This window comes from Semicossyphus pulcher, unplaced genomic scaffold (genome assembly GCF_022749685.1).
Source record: "Semicossyphus pulcher isolate SPU_LCO1_2020_fin unplaced genomic scaffold, fSemPul1.0.p SCAF_6, whole genome shotgun sequence".
Classification (NCBI taxonomy): Eukaryota; Metazoa; Chordata; class Actinopteri; order Labriformes; family Labridae; genus Semicossyphus; species Semicossyphus pulcher.
Window position 1 is genome coordinate 6,956,148 of NW_027211737.1, and position 16,027 is coordinate 6,972,174.

At 42.1% G+C, this 16,027-nt stretch overlaps 2 protein-coding genes across 2 annotated transcripts; both read right to left on the bottom strand.

Moving 5' to 3' along the window:
• Positions 1-1,313: 1,313 nt before the first annotated feature.
• On the bottom strand, positions 1,314-3,224 carry LOC138610768 (nuclear factor 7, brain-like). Its single transcript, XM_069683583.1, has one exon. It carries the CDS (start codon positions 3,104-3,106, stop codon positions 1,679-1,681), a length of 1,428 nt encoding a protein of 475 aa, XP_069539684.1. The 5' UTR covers positions 3,107-3,224; the 3' UTR covers positions 1,314-1,678.
• Positions 3,225-13,577: 10,353 nt separating this feature from the next.
• On the bottom strand, positions 13,578-15,549 carry LOC138610730 (nuclear factor 7, brain-like). The gene has a single exon (XM_069683535.1). It carries the CDS (start codon positions 15,547-15,549, stop codon positions 14,122-14,124), a length of 1,428 nt encoding a protein of 475 aa, XP_069539636.1. The 3' UTR covers positions 13,578-14,121.
• Positions 15,550-16,027: the final 478 nt, after the last annotated feature.

Here is a 16,027-nt window from a genome sequence, read left to right on the forward strand (position 1 = left end):
GAGCAGAGCGGTTATTTTAAATTTCGTTATGTGTCGGCTCGCTGCTCTCTCACCAGGGGAGCGAGCAGCGAGTCCGCTACTTCTTTAGTCTGATAACTAAACACCTGCAGTCAGACACCGACAAAATCTCCTCCTGGCAAAGCCAAACTAGCTCATTCATTATTTATACAGTCTATGGCTAATAACCGCTAGCTACGCTTAGGAGCATATAGCCTAGCTTCATAGCCGTAGCTGGCTGATTCATGCGGCCCGCCCATAGAACTCAGCCATAGGCTGTAGCTCGGTCGCGCTCCGCCTCTTTGCCCTTATCTCTGGATTAACCGGCTCTGGCATTTCCAAAATGGCGAACCCCAAGTGCTGGCGCAATTCGGGCTTCAACACGCTTCTTCAGAAACCAATGGGTGACGTCACTGACTACGTACATTATTTATACAGTCTATGGCTCCGACTGAACTCAAGTGAGCTCCTGCTGAACCCAGCTGTTGCCGTGGTGATGGTTAATTCATAAACAGCTGTGTGACTCCTTGGCTGGGAAGTTGATTTTAACTGAGATTTCAGGTGAAAACACCCTCTCAAACTCCTGCCATTGTGCCAAGACCATAAATGCTATCAAACCAAAATTTTAATATGAGCATCACGAAGGTGTGAGGAAGCGGTCATGCTAATTTTATGTCTCTACTGCCAGAAATGTGGCCAGGGCGGCGAATTACAAAAGGGCAACCATTTGGAGTTCTCCAGAAATGTTTAACATTAGAGCAGATGGGGCAGTTTGTCAAGTTTCTGAGACATTGAGGAATCTACTGGCAAAGCGTACATTTTTTTGGCTTTGGGCACCCATTTAACAGAAGCAGCACAAGATTACCTACGTTTTGATGCCTTATTTATGTATGTGGAGTGAACATTACGTGCGCTGTTGCAATTTGTTTGGAAGGAGTCCGAGGTCTGTTTTCACAGCCTCTCCTGAAATCTGAAATGGCATGAAGACGTGTGAATGTTTTAAAAGTGGAATGGAGTTTCTGAGTGAATGTATGAATGAGTTATGAAGGGTTGAATTAAGTGTGAATTTTTGAGATTTTGAATTTTTTTCCCATTCATTCAGATGGGAGCTGAACGTTTTAGTGTTTGAATGGTTTGAATTGGTTGAAAAATGTGGGAGGAGAAGCAAAGCAAAAAACGTGGCAGAATAATAATAATAAAAAAAAGTAGAAAATTAAATAATTTTTGCAGCAGAAGAACATATGCTTCATATCAGCATCAGCATTCACAGCAATAAAAAGAGATGAATGCAAACTTCAAACTCTTCCTCACTCCTGTAAAAAATCTAAGTGAATAAAATGATTCCAATAAATGTGAATCATCAGTTCTTGCAGCATGTTAAAGCCATAAACAGCATTTTGTCCAAACGGCTTCACAAACATAATAAATCCTACATGTTTGCTTTGGTGTCTCATTCTGTGCTTTGCTTCTATTTTCTATATGAAACAATAAGTGAACAATCTGAGCCACCATGTCATTTACTGAAAGAGACAACATGTGATTTTTCTACATCTCCTTCATGTTCATTTCAATCAAATGATTGTCACCTTTAAAGAACTGAAATTGTCTGTAACTGACAGGAAACCTCCACCGTTATAAAAACATGAATGAATCACTCAGACCTCACCGCCCTCCATGAACATCACAGAGGAATCTCACTGTGACGGATTCTGACATCAGCTGTTTTAGCATCACCAGCTGCTGCAATACTGAAATATGGGAAGAGTTTCTCAGTGAAAGTGTCTCTGTGAGTGTAGATGTGAGTCATGTCTTCAGGGTCGTAGAAGGACACCTCCCCCCTGTCATAGTCCAGCTGGACTCTGATCCTCTGGAGACTCTTCTTCACCGTGACAGTCTTTCCATCTCCGTTAGTGTATTTTCCACTGCGATGTAATAAACACCAGATTCCATATTTAGGTGAAGCAAATATCTTTCCCTTCCTGTCAGATGACTCTTTAGCCAAACCCACATTCCAGTCAGGATGGTCTCCCACCTCCACCTCCCAGCTGTGTGTCCCTGAACTAAAGCCCTCAGAGCCCAGAACATGAGCATACTTCGTGTGTCTCTCTGGATTATCAGGAAGCTGCTGCTTTGTGTCTCCATGTCTCACACTGGTCAGATCATCAGACAGATGGAGCCAGGGGTTTGCAGTGTTTGGGTCCAGAATGACAGGACTGAAGTGGACTCTGTCCTTCATCTTCTGCCAGACTCTGAAGGACAGGTTGCCCAGGTGTTTGGCCACATCTATCAGCGCTCCTGAGACCAGCTGTGGATCTGACTCTGAGCACTGGACTCTGGCTCTGGTCTGAGTGTGTTTATAACTGCTGAGGAAGGGCACGTTGTGTTTCTGCAGCTCTTCTTCTACAGCAGAGATACTGTCTGACAGAGAGGAGATCTGCTCCTGAATCCTCTTCATCTCTCTGCTGACAGTCTTCCTCTTCTGCTCCTCTTCCTCCCTCAGAGCTGCCAGTCTGGACTCCTCTTCCTCTTTCAGGAACTGCTGGAGCTTGTTGAACTCGCCTCTGATCTGCCTCTCTGTGGACGACAGCTGCTTCTTGGAGTGTTGAGTCACTTCATTGTATGTTTCCTCCACTTGTTTGTATTTGTCCCTCTTGTCCTGTAGAGACTTTAAGTCAGATTTCAGCTGCTCCTTCAGGTCACTGACTGCTTGTTCTACAGGAACCACCTTGTGACCGACGTGGAGAGAAAACTCACAGACGGGACACACAGCTCTATCTTCATCCTGACAGAACAGTTTAGGCTCTTCTTGATGTTTCGTACACACCACCTCCACCTTCTTCTCTCCTTTTTCTGTCTCAGATGATCCAGCTTTCTGTCTCCCAGCAAACGAGTCAGACAGATCCTTCAGTGCAAAGTTCACACCTGGATCACCTTTTGATGACTTTCTTTTACAAATAGGACAGTTTTTGTTGTTCGCTTGTTCCCAGAACTTTTTCAGGCAGCTTGAACAGAAGCTGTGGTTGCAGCTCAGAGACACAGGATCTCTGAAAGTCTCTGAACACACATGGCAGCTCAGGAAACTTTCAAAGAGAGCAGATTTCTCAGCCATTTTTTCCTGATATGTGGATTATCCTTTAAAAACAACACTCACCAAATGTGTGTCCCTGTGAGTGACAGATTATAATCCTTCTGGTTCGTGTTTATAGCAGAGATCCTCCTCTCTGTAATGGCGGCGTAACTCCATTCAGCAATGTGGAAGTCAGATTTGAGTTTCACTTTCCTTTATTGCAGGTAAATAAATGCAGCTGAAATGTCGTCTTCTTACCAGCAGATGGTGCTGTGTGATTAAATAAGAGTAACTATCCACATGACGTGTATGAGAAGTGTTACTCTAAAGAATATGTGTTGTTGTCCCACTTTCACCATCAAGACGGTTTTGTCAGACGTGTGTCCACCAGTGAGTCTGGTTCTTCTCCTGGTTTTTGCCTGTAAACAGGAAGTTTTTCCTCGTTGCTCCTTGTTGCCAAGAGCTCGCTCATTTGTGGAATAATGTTTGTCACTGTAAATAATATTACAAAGAGCGCAGCTAGACCTGCTCTGTATGTAAAGTGTCATGTGATCACTTTCGTTGTGATTTAGTGCCTTATAAATAGAAATCAGTGATAAAGATGAACATGATGATCAGGATTAAGACATTAATGACTGTGGCACTAAGAGGATGTTGATCTAACAGGGTCTTATGATCCTTCATTTCTTACTGTCTTGTTATAATTACACAAAATCTACCTGGTCAAAGTTTGTGTTTGACTTGGAGAACCTCCAAACTCCAGTTTTTCAAAGCGTTGTATTTCAGAGCCCCTCCTCTTTCATTTCTTCTTCTGTGCTATTTTTTCGGAGGTGTGTGTTGCGTGAGAGATGGAAGGAGGAGGTTTAATTTCAGAGGACATATCAGTCCCTGAGGACTTTTTTTCTCCTCATGATTTGGATTGTGTTTTGTTTTTCATGTATGATAAGTTTTTTATGATTCAGAAGATCTTGTCCAGGTGAGTGTAGACGCGGTTGAACAGGAGAGTGATGGCATCCTCAGCTCTTAGTCGGGGCTGGAAGGCGAACTGAAGGGGATCCTGACCCTGGGCCAGAGCTGCCCCAGGACAAGTTTCTCCAGGGTCTTCATGATGTGAGACGTCAGTGCCACCGGTCTGTCGTCCATGGAGCCATGTGGCGTCTTAGGTACAAGAACGAAGCAGGACGTCTTCCACAGCGCAGGGACTCTTTGAAGACTCAAGCTCATGTTGAAGACTCGGTGAAGCACTCCACAAAGCTGGGGGGCACAGGCTTTGAGCACACTGGGGCTGACACCATCAGGGCCTGCAGCCATGCCTGCAGGTAGGGCCGTTTCTCCCTGCAAAGGGCCCCCAACCACCAGGGGGCCCCCTAGCAGTCAGTGGAGTTTTTTTTCAAGGGCATGATTTGCTTGAGGGAAAGCTAAACTGTAGTCAATCCATATAAGCCTTGGAAGTGGCATTAAAAGTGCTTTAGCAGCACCCCCTGCTGGATTGAGGACGATATGACTGTTGGAGTTTTTATTAAACTCTCGATTCTGAACATTTAATTTACGCTCTATACAAACCCAATAAAAAACATTTCTGTTCTGAACAACTACTTAAAAATATTTTAACATCCTTCAATCATGCCTCCTGAGAGTAGAGCATGTAACCCCGGCCAACACCACCGTAAACACAGGGGAGAGGCTCGAGAGTCGGCGCATCCAAAACGCTGTCACAGAGGAGGCTTGGCTTGGCTTGGAGTTTACCTAGTCTTAGTGTACCCTATTTAATGCTAACTAGTTCTCTGCCAACATGCTATTATTATATATCTGTGTGGATTTCATTAACAGAGAAAAGCATGTTGTGATTATTAAAGTCGCATCATGTAGCCCTACCCCTGGCCCTGATGTTTTTTGTTTTGCTAAATCAGTGTCTCTCTCTCTCTTTCTGTGTGTGTGTGTGTGTGTGTGTGTGTGTGTGTGTGTGTGTGTGTGTGTGTATGTTTTAGGTGTGTGACTTGATACCTTGATCTTCTAAATAAGAGAGAAATAAGAAATGTGGCCACAAGAAGGTTTTACAGTGATTTTTAACGATACATTTTTGTTCTTCTTTTATTTTTATTTATATCAACAGATCCAGATTCAGATTTGCCAGGTACATCACTATCACAGCAGCGACCTGAAGCCACCTCAGAAGCTTCCGAAAAACAACATACTGGTACTCGTCATCCATCCAGTGCTGTGTTCTACTGATAAGTAATTTATTGTTTCATATTTCTTAATTAAAGGATTTATTGATAATAAAGTATGCCTTGCCATTCATTTTCATTCAGGGATGTTAAAATGACTGGGGGGCCTTGAGTCCACAGTGGTGGTTTGTGGGGGCCCCAGGGTAAGATGTCGCTTAGGGCCCCAAAATGTTCAGAAACGACCCTGCCTGTGTGGAGTCTCGTCAGCTGTCTTCTAACATGATCTGCTGTGACGCACAATGTAGAGGTGACAGGAGGGGTGGAGTCGTTAGCGATGAGAGGGCTGGGAGCCAGAGGAGGGGGATGAGAAATACCTTCACCTGAGGGTTGGGGGCTGTAAGGAAGGGGAGGAGGGAGTGGAGTCGCTGGTGGCTGCAGGCAGACAGCAGATGGGCAGGGGCCGTGTCAAATCTGTTGAAGGACAGGTTAAATTGGTTGGTCCTGCCCAAACTGCCTTCAACTCCTCTGCTGCCAGTCGGCCTGAAACCGGTGATGGTCTTCATGCCACTTCAGACCTCCCTCATGTTGTTCTGTTGGAGTTTTCGCTCCAGCTTCCACATAAAGTGTTGCAAAAGTCAGAAATAAACTGGGAAACAATGAAACCTGACACCACCCCACCTGACTTGACTGACTTTATTCATTCACTTAAAGAGACAGAGACGCAGAGAAGACACCAGTCTGCTCTCTGGTGGAAGAATAATGAATAGCAAGTTAAACAGACAAGAGGTCCAACTTCCCTCAAATCTCTTTCCTCTTATATCCTCTTTGTCAGTATTTCTGCCGTCAGCTGTAAACTCCTTTGGGTCGGAGAAAGAGCAGAAAATCTCTAAAGGTGTCTAAAGTCGCATGAAAGCTTTGGTAACTTTGGAGGAGAGAAAGTATCTTAGCTATTTTCTCTGATCTGTGGATTATTCTTTAACAGCAGGATTAACCAAATCTGTGTCCCTATGAATTACAGATTACAGATCATGACGTCACTTTAATAACCAACATTGAACATGTTTACCAGCAGATGGTTTTATTTTTCAGATGAGACGTTTCAAATAAAAAAAGGGAAATGTCATACTCTCTTTGTAATATGTCATGAATAATCATCACTTTGTCAAGTCATTTGTGACACAACCCAAGTCATTTGATCAAATGACATTTTCTCCTAGAACAGTGTAAAGCAATGTAAAGTAATGTGAATGACCCCCTAACACAGTGTGCTTTTGATCTGTGAAATCTACGTTTTAGAATGCTTTTATTTTGATACTTCCTGTTGTAACCGGAACTTCATCCTGAACAATGTTTGTACGTAACCAAGGACTAAGTGACGAGAAAAACTACACTTTGGAGGACTGAAACTGCCATAATCAAAAATAAATAAATAAATATCTCAAATGAATAAATAAATAAATAAGTAAATAAAATAATAAAGACAGAAATGTAGAAATAAAGCCTCAATTATCAAATGAATGAGCATTAAAACGAGAGAGAGAGAGTCATTAAGTTGATCGACAGGTCTCGTTTTGTCAGATAAGTCCTGTTTGAAAGAATGAAAGAGCTCTCCCCTCAGCTGCAGCATGTGTCGGACAGAAACGCGGCGCTGTCCCCGCCCTGCAGGTGCTGATTGAGCTCAGATTTTGTGCCAGTAGGGCCTTTGAAAACACAGAGGGAGATAAGAAAAATGTACATCGGACAACTGCATGCTTGATTATTTATGTTTCCTCATCTTCATTGCTTGGTAATGTCACCGCTTTTCGAGTGTTCACGTGGAGGCGCATCATGAGACCGGGCGCAGCTACGATTGGTGTCACTTAGACCTGCTGCACTCCGTATAAATTCCAATCAAGAAGTCGGTCATAGCTGTGTCGGACGTAAGAGATGAGACCTATTTTTTACGCCCAGCTGGTGCACTCGGTTCCAGTGAACTGTAGACGGGAGTACTTGTTTACAGTGACAGACAGAGTCCTCCGCAGGTTGAAAGGTTGAAAGTGCAACATTAGGTGTATCATATATTAATTTTTGGACAAAATTATAGTAGGGACAATTGACTAATATCCATACCCAATTCTACGCCCTTGATATAGCCTGCCTATCAACTGTTTTTAAGCTTAATAAATGTAGATAATATTTGACCGTAATTTCACACATTTGTCAATTTTTTGAGAGTCTGGCCCCCACAGTGTCTGCTTAGAAAATATCTGTCCCTTGAACAAATCTAGTTGATGACCCCTGGTCTAGGCGATCAGCCGCCTCTCGCAGGAGCTATGAAACAGAGCGTCTGGCAGCTATCTGATCAGATGCTGTTGACGTTATCCTCATGCACTGGTTGAAGCGCTTACCATGTAACTGAAATATTAATTAGACATAAGTTAGACATTAGTCAACAGTTACACCTCCAACACTGTAACTGTTGATATCCTAGTTTTAACCGTTATCAAGTTTACAAGGACAGCTTGCTAACATAGCGTTAGCTTGCTAGGCTGCCAAGTTTTTCTACACAGCCCTCACCAACTACTGGCATTACCACCATATTCACAGCTCTGGGCACAGACCTTGACACATCCACGCAGTACTGTGGTGTGTGGGTTTGATTGCTAATGCCTGGATAGCCAAGACACGCCTACTCATTTACTTACTGATGAATAAATACAGAAATTAATAAATACAGAAATTAATAAATAGGAAAAAAAAGAAAAAGAGATATAAATGTTAACAGAAAAGAATAAATATGGAAATAATTAAATATGGAAATAAATGAATTCAAAATTAAGGAATTTGTCAAATAAATAAAAACATTTCATTCATCTATTTTTATATTTCTGAACATATTTATTTATTTTTTAATGAATATGAACATTTATTTGATAATTGAGGCTTTTATTTCTACATTTCTGTCTTTATTATTTTATTTATTTATTTGAGATATTTATTTATTTATTTTTGGATTATGGCAGTTTCAGTCCTCCATACTACACGGTTGTAAACGGAAAGGTAACGGAGAACACGGGGAAAGAAACAAAATATAAAGATAAACAGAGAGAGAAGGATACGAAAAAGGTTTAGCTCCGGTTGAGAGTGGCAGCAAGGTAGCCTATGTTTAATGCATTTATTTGTGGCAAGCGATTCCACTGTGTTTTGTGACTTTGTGATGCTAACAGAGCTTAACTTTGACTGTGTCTTGTGTTTTCTAATTTCTATTTTAGCTCTTACGTTGGTCATAATGTAAGAAGTTCAGCGACGGTCAATAAAAAGGCATTAGACCATCAGTCCCGGCTAACGCTCATTTCGACTGGATGCTACAAGTAAGTGTTTTATTTCTAAATCTAAATCCACAAATAAAGCTTGTGTTAGTGGGAAGGAAACATTTCTTCTTTAAACACAAAAGCACATAAAAGTACAAGAAAATCTTTACATCTTCATTGTAAAGTAACAGAATGTTCATGGAAAACATGGAAAACAAACACTCAAAATAAAGACAGAGCACCATCAGGCCAGTTTCACAGTCTCTCACTGGCCTCCCACAGGTTGTTTTTGCCACACTTGCGTCTTTTGCGAAAGGACGCAGAGACGCAGGTGCACAAAACCTGGAGCAACATGTGAGGAGACATTAGGATAAATAGCGTCAGGAATATACACACTGCATGATAAGGGTGGGCAATGTTACAATTGTTAAGTTTGGCAACAGTCATTTCAAATCTTGATTTAAGGATATATTGTGATATCCTGATAAAGTGTTTGTGCTCGTGCTAACCAGTCACGGCCCTCCACCCCCCTCTGGAAAAAGAAGAAATGGCAGCAGAGCTGTTTGAAGCTGTTTGGGGGCCCTATTTTGTCAAACTACGATGGGGGGGATTCCAAACCCTTTAACATGATCCGGGGGAGATCTGGTACACTTCAAGAGGGAAATTAGATTTGTGAGAAACTCTCTCAATTTAAAGGTACAGAAAATGATAATAAAAGGTAAACAATGACGCTCCTCTATGTCAATTAATGCAACAGATGCAGCATTTTCCTCAAAAACGTTTATTTTAAATTCTGAAGGGAAAGTTCTTGTACATGAAACATAACTCAACATTGGGGTGGGCGATATGACCTCAAATTTATATCACAGTGTTTTGTTCCCTTTCTGCGGTGTCGGTATTATATGGCGGTATCACAACAATGAAAAGGGGTAATCTAATCAAGACATAATTGTAGCTCTTTTTGCTCTGTTGTCCATGTAAGGGAACAGATGTTTGCAGAGAATTATTTTTTAAAGAAACTGTTCATTGCTGCACAATAGGAATGAAGATGAGGTAAAGGCCTGCGTCAGGTGTTTTGGGAGGAGTAACCTGCCCTGTGTCGAGCTGTGAGTGAACTGAGCAACCTGGGTCTGAGCAGTAAAGAATATTTGGGGAAGTAATCTCAGACTTTCTCTTTAATATCCTCACTCAGCCGTGTTTTGTCCTCTAATGGCATCAAGATATCTGAACTTAGAAGATGGAGGACTGGCTTCACAGAGGAGATGTGACATATTCCTCCCCTGATAGTAGGGATGCACCATATTGGGAAAAACTGACATTGTGATATTTATTGCAATATAAAAACGTATACCAGATAAATGCACTGTTTTCATGTACAAATCAAGAAGTAACAATTATATTACTATTATTTAGGACTTTTAAGTCTACTTATTTTACAAAACAAAAACCCCGTCCTACTTTGACCACACTTGGTTTATCAACTACAAACAGACTTGTGGGCAAGAGGATGTTTTGTCATCTACCGCAAATGTATGTTCAATCAGCGTGACCAGCCCGGTGAGGGTGAGTCTTGGAACCCAAAGCTCACGCATCCTACCTCCTGTCGGCACACACACCCTCATGCTGTGTGTGCAGCAGGTGAAGTCGCTAGAAGTGACACCTCTGCTCCGTGAACGTTCCTGTGGCCACAGCCTTTAAGGGCACCGGGACGAGCTTCCGCTAACAACGGGAACACATTCACTGAACAGCTGACTCGCATAACTGCGCGTCTGACTCAATCATCCTCACTGACCTGACGTGCGGCTGTCTGTCCCATCATACCTGTCGGCAGTCACTCATTGCGTGACAGCCTCATGATGATTTTGACTTGATTACCCCACAACACAGGCCACAGCTGACATACCATTGCATCTTAGTTTTGTTTATATCCAACATAATTCTAAGTATGTAAGCGCTTCACTGAACACATAAGGGGACTTAATAATATAAAGGAATAGACATAGAGGAAAGGGAAAGCGCGACCCGTACGGCTCAGAAAAGGAAATGCAGCTACAACAAAGACTGGGAAACTATCTATCCCTGGGTGAAACCAGTGCAAGGCGAGTCTGGTAAAGTTTTGTGTGAAGTTTGCTTGAGTCATTTTTCCGTTTCACACGGAGGTGAATACGACGTGAAACGACACAGACAAAAGTTGCTCAAAAGGAGGCTTCCCAGTCTATGCATACGTTCCTGCTAAAACCCAAACAAGATTCAAACGCAGATAAGGTAACAGCAGCTGAACTAACTAGCGTTTACCACACTGTGAAACACTCCCTATCATATAGGTCAGAAGACTTGTAATAAGCTAACATCGACCATGCACCAGCATCCATGGTTACAGATGTGCTTGCACCTGCCTCTGTGGAGAGTTGTTTGAGAGAATTAAAAACGCCAGTGGTTCAAGAGCTCCCAAGTGATGAAAAAGTCATTTTTTTCAGTGGCTTCAGATGCATCTAATCATGGCACTACAAAACTCTTCCCACTGTCTTTGAGATATTGGACACCAGAGCTGGGTTTGAAAAGCGAGATTAACTTGAGAAGCATTGTGAAATAGCATGAAAGCTCCATGCTTACTATGTTTTCTCATGTGAGAGAACTTGGGAAAGTTGCATTTAAATAAAATATATTTGTTAAGTTTTTATTTGCAGTCTTGTTATGTGCTGCTGAATCAACCAGATGGCAAAGCATAGTAATGTTATAAGCTAAGGGGCAGAATAGAAATGTTTTTGTTTTTTAAAGTTATTTTAGACTACCTCGATGCATCAATGTTTACTCGCCTTGAAGGTCAATATAATAAGATTGACATATTTAACATGAGGGAGGACACAGTGTTACACAGCTGCAGCTAACTAGCAGAGTAGCATTTTGTTTGCATGCAGTCAACAGGACACTTGTTTTTTGCTGTTTTCCTTTTTATTTGGTTTCTCATTTTCTACTGAATGCTGTTCTACTCGACCTTTCTCTGTCTATTTTCTCTGCTTTTAAAGTGCATACAACTATTTTAGTCTCAAGATGATCTAATGAAGATGATTACGGTGATTAGGATGATGATATGAAATGTTGTGGCACTATGAGGACGATGACGGTGACGATGAAGATGTGATGAAGTTTATTTTGCACGCTTTTCTACGGAGCTCTGTGTTGTCAGTGCAGAACAGCTGACTTTTGTAGCTGAGGGAACACGAGGAGCGCTTGTTGACCATCAGCACCGAGAGTGAACTGCTGCTTCACTCAGCCTGCGTGTCTCTTATAGCAGCAGCAGCAGCTGAGCTCCAGCAGGGGGCGCACTCACACAGAGCAAAGCACAAACACACACACATGGACGGCAGATTGATGCTTCTAATGTAGCTGCACAATAAATTGACTTTAGCGTCAAACTGAACAGACGATCCAGTCAGAGACAACAGCAGTTTATCAGTGTAGAAGAAGAAAAAGCCTTTGTTATAATTATTGATTAGAGCTGATCAGTTATGAGCAGAATGAGCGTCCTGATTACAGTTTGACTTGATGATCATGATGTCGATTCATGATTGTTTTCCTCATTGATTATGGGGAACAAAATCCTTCTCCTTTCTTCTTCTTCTACCAGAAACTGTTTGCAGACACTTTTGACTTTCTTCACTAAATCAAATGAACCAACACAGCTGATAAATCAGGATTCTGTGTGACTGATCAAAGCTGAAATCATGCTTGTAAATGATGAATTGTGCTGCTCTTCATATAAACTACAATAAGTGTCCTCCTCTGCTGCCTTCCTGTCAGCTATTTAGTGCAACGAAGAGTTACTGAGATCATGTGGAGCCGCTGTGTTCGCCCTGAACCTCTGCCGTCTTCTTTCTCCAGCCAGTGACTAAGCTGCACTGACAACACTGAGCTGGCTTCTCTTCGTCGGGTGTCTGTCACTCTTTCTCCCATTCCCTCTGTTTCCAACCTCCTTCAATCATTTCTCTGCAGTCGGCTCGTTCTACTTTCCCCACGTCTCTTTTTGTCACTTTGGGTTTCTTCTGTATAAAAGTATGAATCCTCTAGTTCTCTGATTCTTGGGATTATTGCTCTGTTCTCTTACGTGCTCCACGTGTTTCTCTAACTTCACAACATGTGTTAAGGTGTTATCAATAAAAGGATCATTTCAATAGAAAAGTCAATCAGTTTCTGTGTTTGCAAACACAAACTATTGCACAACAGCTGTGATTCTTATTGATAGAAGTAAGTCGGGACATGGACGACCTGGTTCAGGTTCAGAGCAGAATATTCACTAAGCAGGTAGAAAACATGAAGTTTAATAGGACATCAAGTGAATCCACAGTTATCCAGTGTGAATCCTGAAGCTCTTCAGTCACAGACTCATGTGCTGATGAGTTGTTTCACATCTAAGTGACAGTTATCATAAAGTCACAGGAACAAACAGCAGCTCCGCCTCCATAAATGTTTAACAAGGATCAAATAAATGCTGCTTTTAAATCCTAAAGATCCAGATTCATGTTGGAGATCAAGATTAGAGTGAGCACTGCGACACGCCTTTAAGATTCAACATCCACATCTCACAGACAGTCAGAGCTTTGCAGGCCACATTATTAACGCTTATTGTTGGAAATGAGACTTTTTTGTCAGCTGCTTCTGATATTTTATTTGCACAAACAATCAACAGATTCATTGATGACAGAAAAAAATGGCTTCAGCTCTAATTCTCACAATGAAGGCTCTCTATGTACAAGCATTAAACATGAAGTATTCAACTGAAAGCTACACGCCTAAGAGCGCAGCGCCGAGGCTGCCGTCCGCGGCGCCATCTTGGATTGAGACTGTACAAACTGTGTCCGACGTTATCGAACATTTTCTGCAGACATTTCTAAAGTTAAAGAAACAAAAGAGGAAACAAGTTGAGTTTATCTGGATAAAAGTCAAATAACCAAACAAACATGTCCGAGCTGCATTTTATGACAAACATATTCAAATAACGGCTGAATTATTACATCAAGATTCACTGTTTGGTCCTTTTGATCAAAGCAAACGTTCAAAAAGTTTCAATGTTGTAACAGAAATTAATGTAAGAAAATTAAAAGATGAACAGTCATTTTAAAATATGAAAAATAAACACGGTCAGACGAGACTTTCTCTGGTTATTTGATTTCAAATGAAACAATATGTGAAATAAAAAGAGATGAATGCAAACTTCAAACTCTTCCTCACTCCTGTAAAAAATCTAAGTGAATAAAATGATTCCAATAAATGTGAATCATCAGTTCTTGCAGCATGTTAAAGCCATAAACAGCATTTTGTCCAAACGGCTTCACAAACATAATAAATCCTACATGTTTGCTTTGGTGTCTCATTCTGTGCTTTGCTTCTATTTTCTATATGAAACAATAAGTGAACAATCTGAGCCACCATGTCATTTACTGAAAGAGACAACATGTGATTTTTCTACATCTCCTTCATGTTCATTTCAATCAAATGATTGTCACCTTTAAAGAACTGAAATTGTCTGTAACTGACAGGAAACCTCCACCGTTATAAAAACATGAATGAATCACTCAGACCTCACCGCCCTCCATGAACATCACAGAGGAATCTCACTGTGACGGATTCTGACATCAGCTGTTTTAGCATCACCAGCTGCTCCAATATCAATATATGGGAAGAGTTTCTCAGTGAAAGTGTCTCTGTAAGTGTAGATGTCAGTCATGTCTTCAGGGTCGTAGAAGGACACCTCCCCCCTGTCATAGTCCAGCTGGACTCTGATCCTCTGGAGACTCTTCTTCACCGTGACAGTCTCACCAAGACCATTAGTGTATTTTCCACTGCGATGTGATAAACACCAGAGTCCATATTTTGGTGAAGCAGATCTCTCTCCCTTCCTGTCAACTGACTCTTTAGCCAAACCCACATTCCAGTTAGGATGGTCTCCCACCTCCACCTCCCAGCTGTGTGTCCCTGAGCTGAAGCCCTCAGAGCCCAGAACAGTGGGATACTTAGTGTGTCTCTCTGGATTATCAGGAAGCTGCTGATATGTGTCTCCACATCGTACACTGGTCAGATCATCAGACAGATGGAGCCAGGGGTATGCAGTGTTTGGGTCCAGAATGACAGGACTGAAGTGGACTCTGTCCTTCATCTTCTGCCAGACTCTGAAGGACAGGTTGCCCAGGTGTTTGGCCACATCTATCAGCGCTCCTGAGACCAGCTGTGGATCTGACTCTGAGCACTGGACTCTGGCTCTGGTCTGAGTGTGTTTATAACTGCTGAGGAAGGGCACGTTGTGTTTCTGCAGCTCTTCTTCTACAGCAGAGATACTGTCTGACAGAGAGGAGATCTGCTCCTGAATCCTCTTCATCTCTCTGCTGACAGTCTTCCTCTTCTGCTCCTCTTCCTCCCTCAGAGCTGCCAGTCTGGACTCCTCTTCCTCTTTCAGGAACTGGTGGAGCTTGTTGAACTCGCCTCTGATCTGCCTCTCTGTGGACGACAGCTGCTTCTTGGAGTGTTGAGTCACTTCATTGTATGTTTCCTCCACTTGTTTGTATTTGTCCCTCTTGTCCTGTAGAGACTTTAAGTCAGATTTCAGCTGCTCCTTCAGGTCACTGACTGCTTGTTCTACAGGAACCACCTTGTGACCGACGTGGAGAGAAAACTCACAGACGGGACACACAGCTCTATCTTCATCCTGACAGAACAGTTTAGGCTCTTCTTGATGTTTCGTACACACCACCTCCACCTTCTTCTCTCCTTCTTCTGTCTCAGATGATCCAGCTTTCTGTCTCCCAGCAAACGAGTCAGACAGATCCTTCAGTGCAAAGTTCACTGCTAGATGATCTTTTGATGTCTTTCTTTTACAAATAGGACAGTTTTTGTTGTTCGCTTGTTCCCAGAACTTTTTCAGGCAGCTTGAACAGAAGCTGTGGTTGCAGCTCAGAGACACAGGATCTCTGAAAGTCTCTGAACACACATGGCAGCTCAGGTAACTTTCAAAGAGAGCAGATTTCTCAGCCATTTCTGTTCGTAGTTAAATCGTCTTCAAATGTCGGACTCACCAAGTTACTTTCTGCTCCTTTCAGAGCTTTTTTCAGCCATTCGTTCTCCCTCCAAATTTGTTCTTGATGAAAAACTCCCACAGTGTTCAGGCGAAGTGGCTCTGTTCGATAATGTCAGAAGTTGCTTTCAATCAACCAACCTCTTTCATTGGTTAATCATTAGTGATAGTAAATGCAGTCATGTGGTTTTATTTATAAAGAACCTGGCAGACTTTCAAGTTGACTTTGAACCCAACTTGTTTCTGCTTCTCTGCTTCCCTCTGTGACGATCTGAACTGAACAGTGAGAAATGTGAAACACTGACAAGAAGGAGAAGAATTAGATTTCTCCAAAATATTGCTGCAGGTTTTTACTTTGTGACAACAAAATATGAGATTATACTGACTGTACATGTAAAGCTAAGGAACACAAAGGAGGTCTGTGTGTGTGTGTGTGTGT

What these genes read in the sequence shown, in the direction of transcription:
- LOC138610768 (XM_069683583.1), bottom strand. Translation starts at nt 3,106, where the DNA reads ATGGCTGAGAAATCTGCTCTCTTTGAAAGTTTCCTGAGCTGCCATGTG.
- LOC138610730 (XM_069683535.1), bottom strand. Translation starts at nt 15,549, where the DNA reads ATGGCTGAGAAATCTGCTCTCTTTGAAAGTTACCTGAGCTGCCATGTG.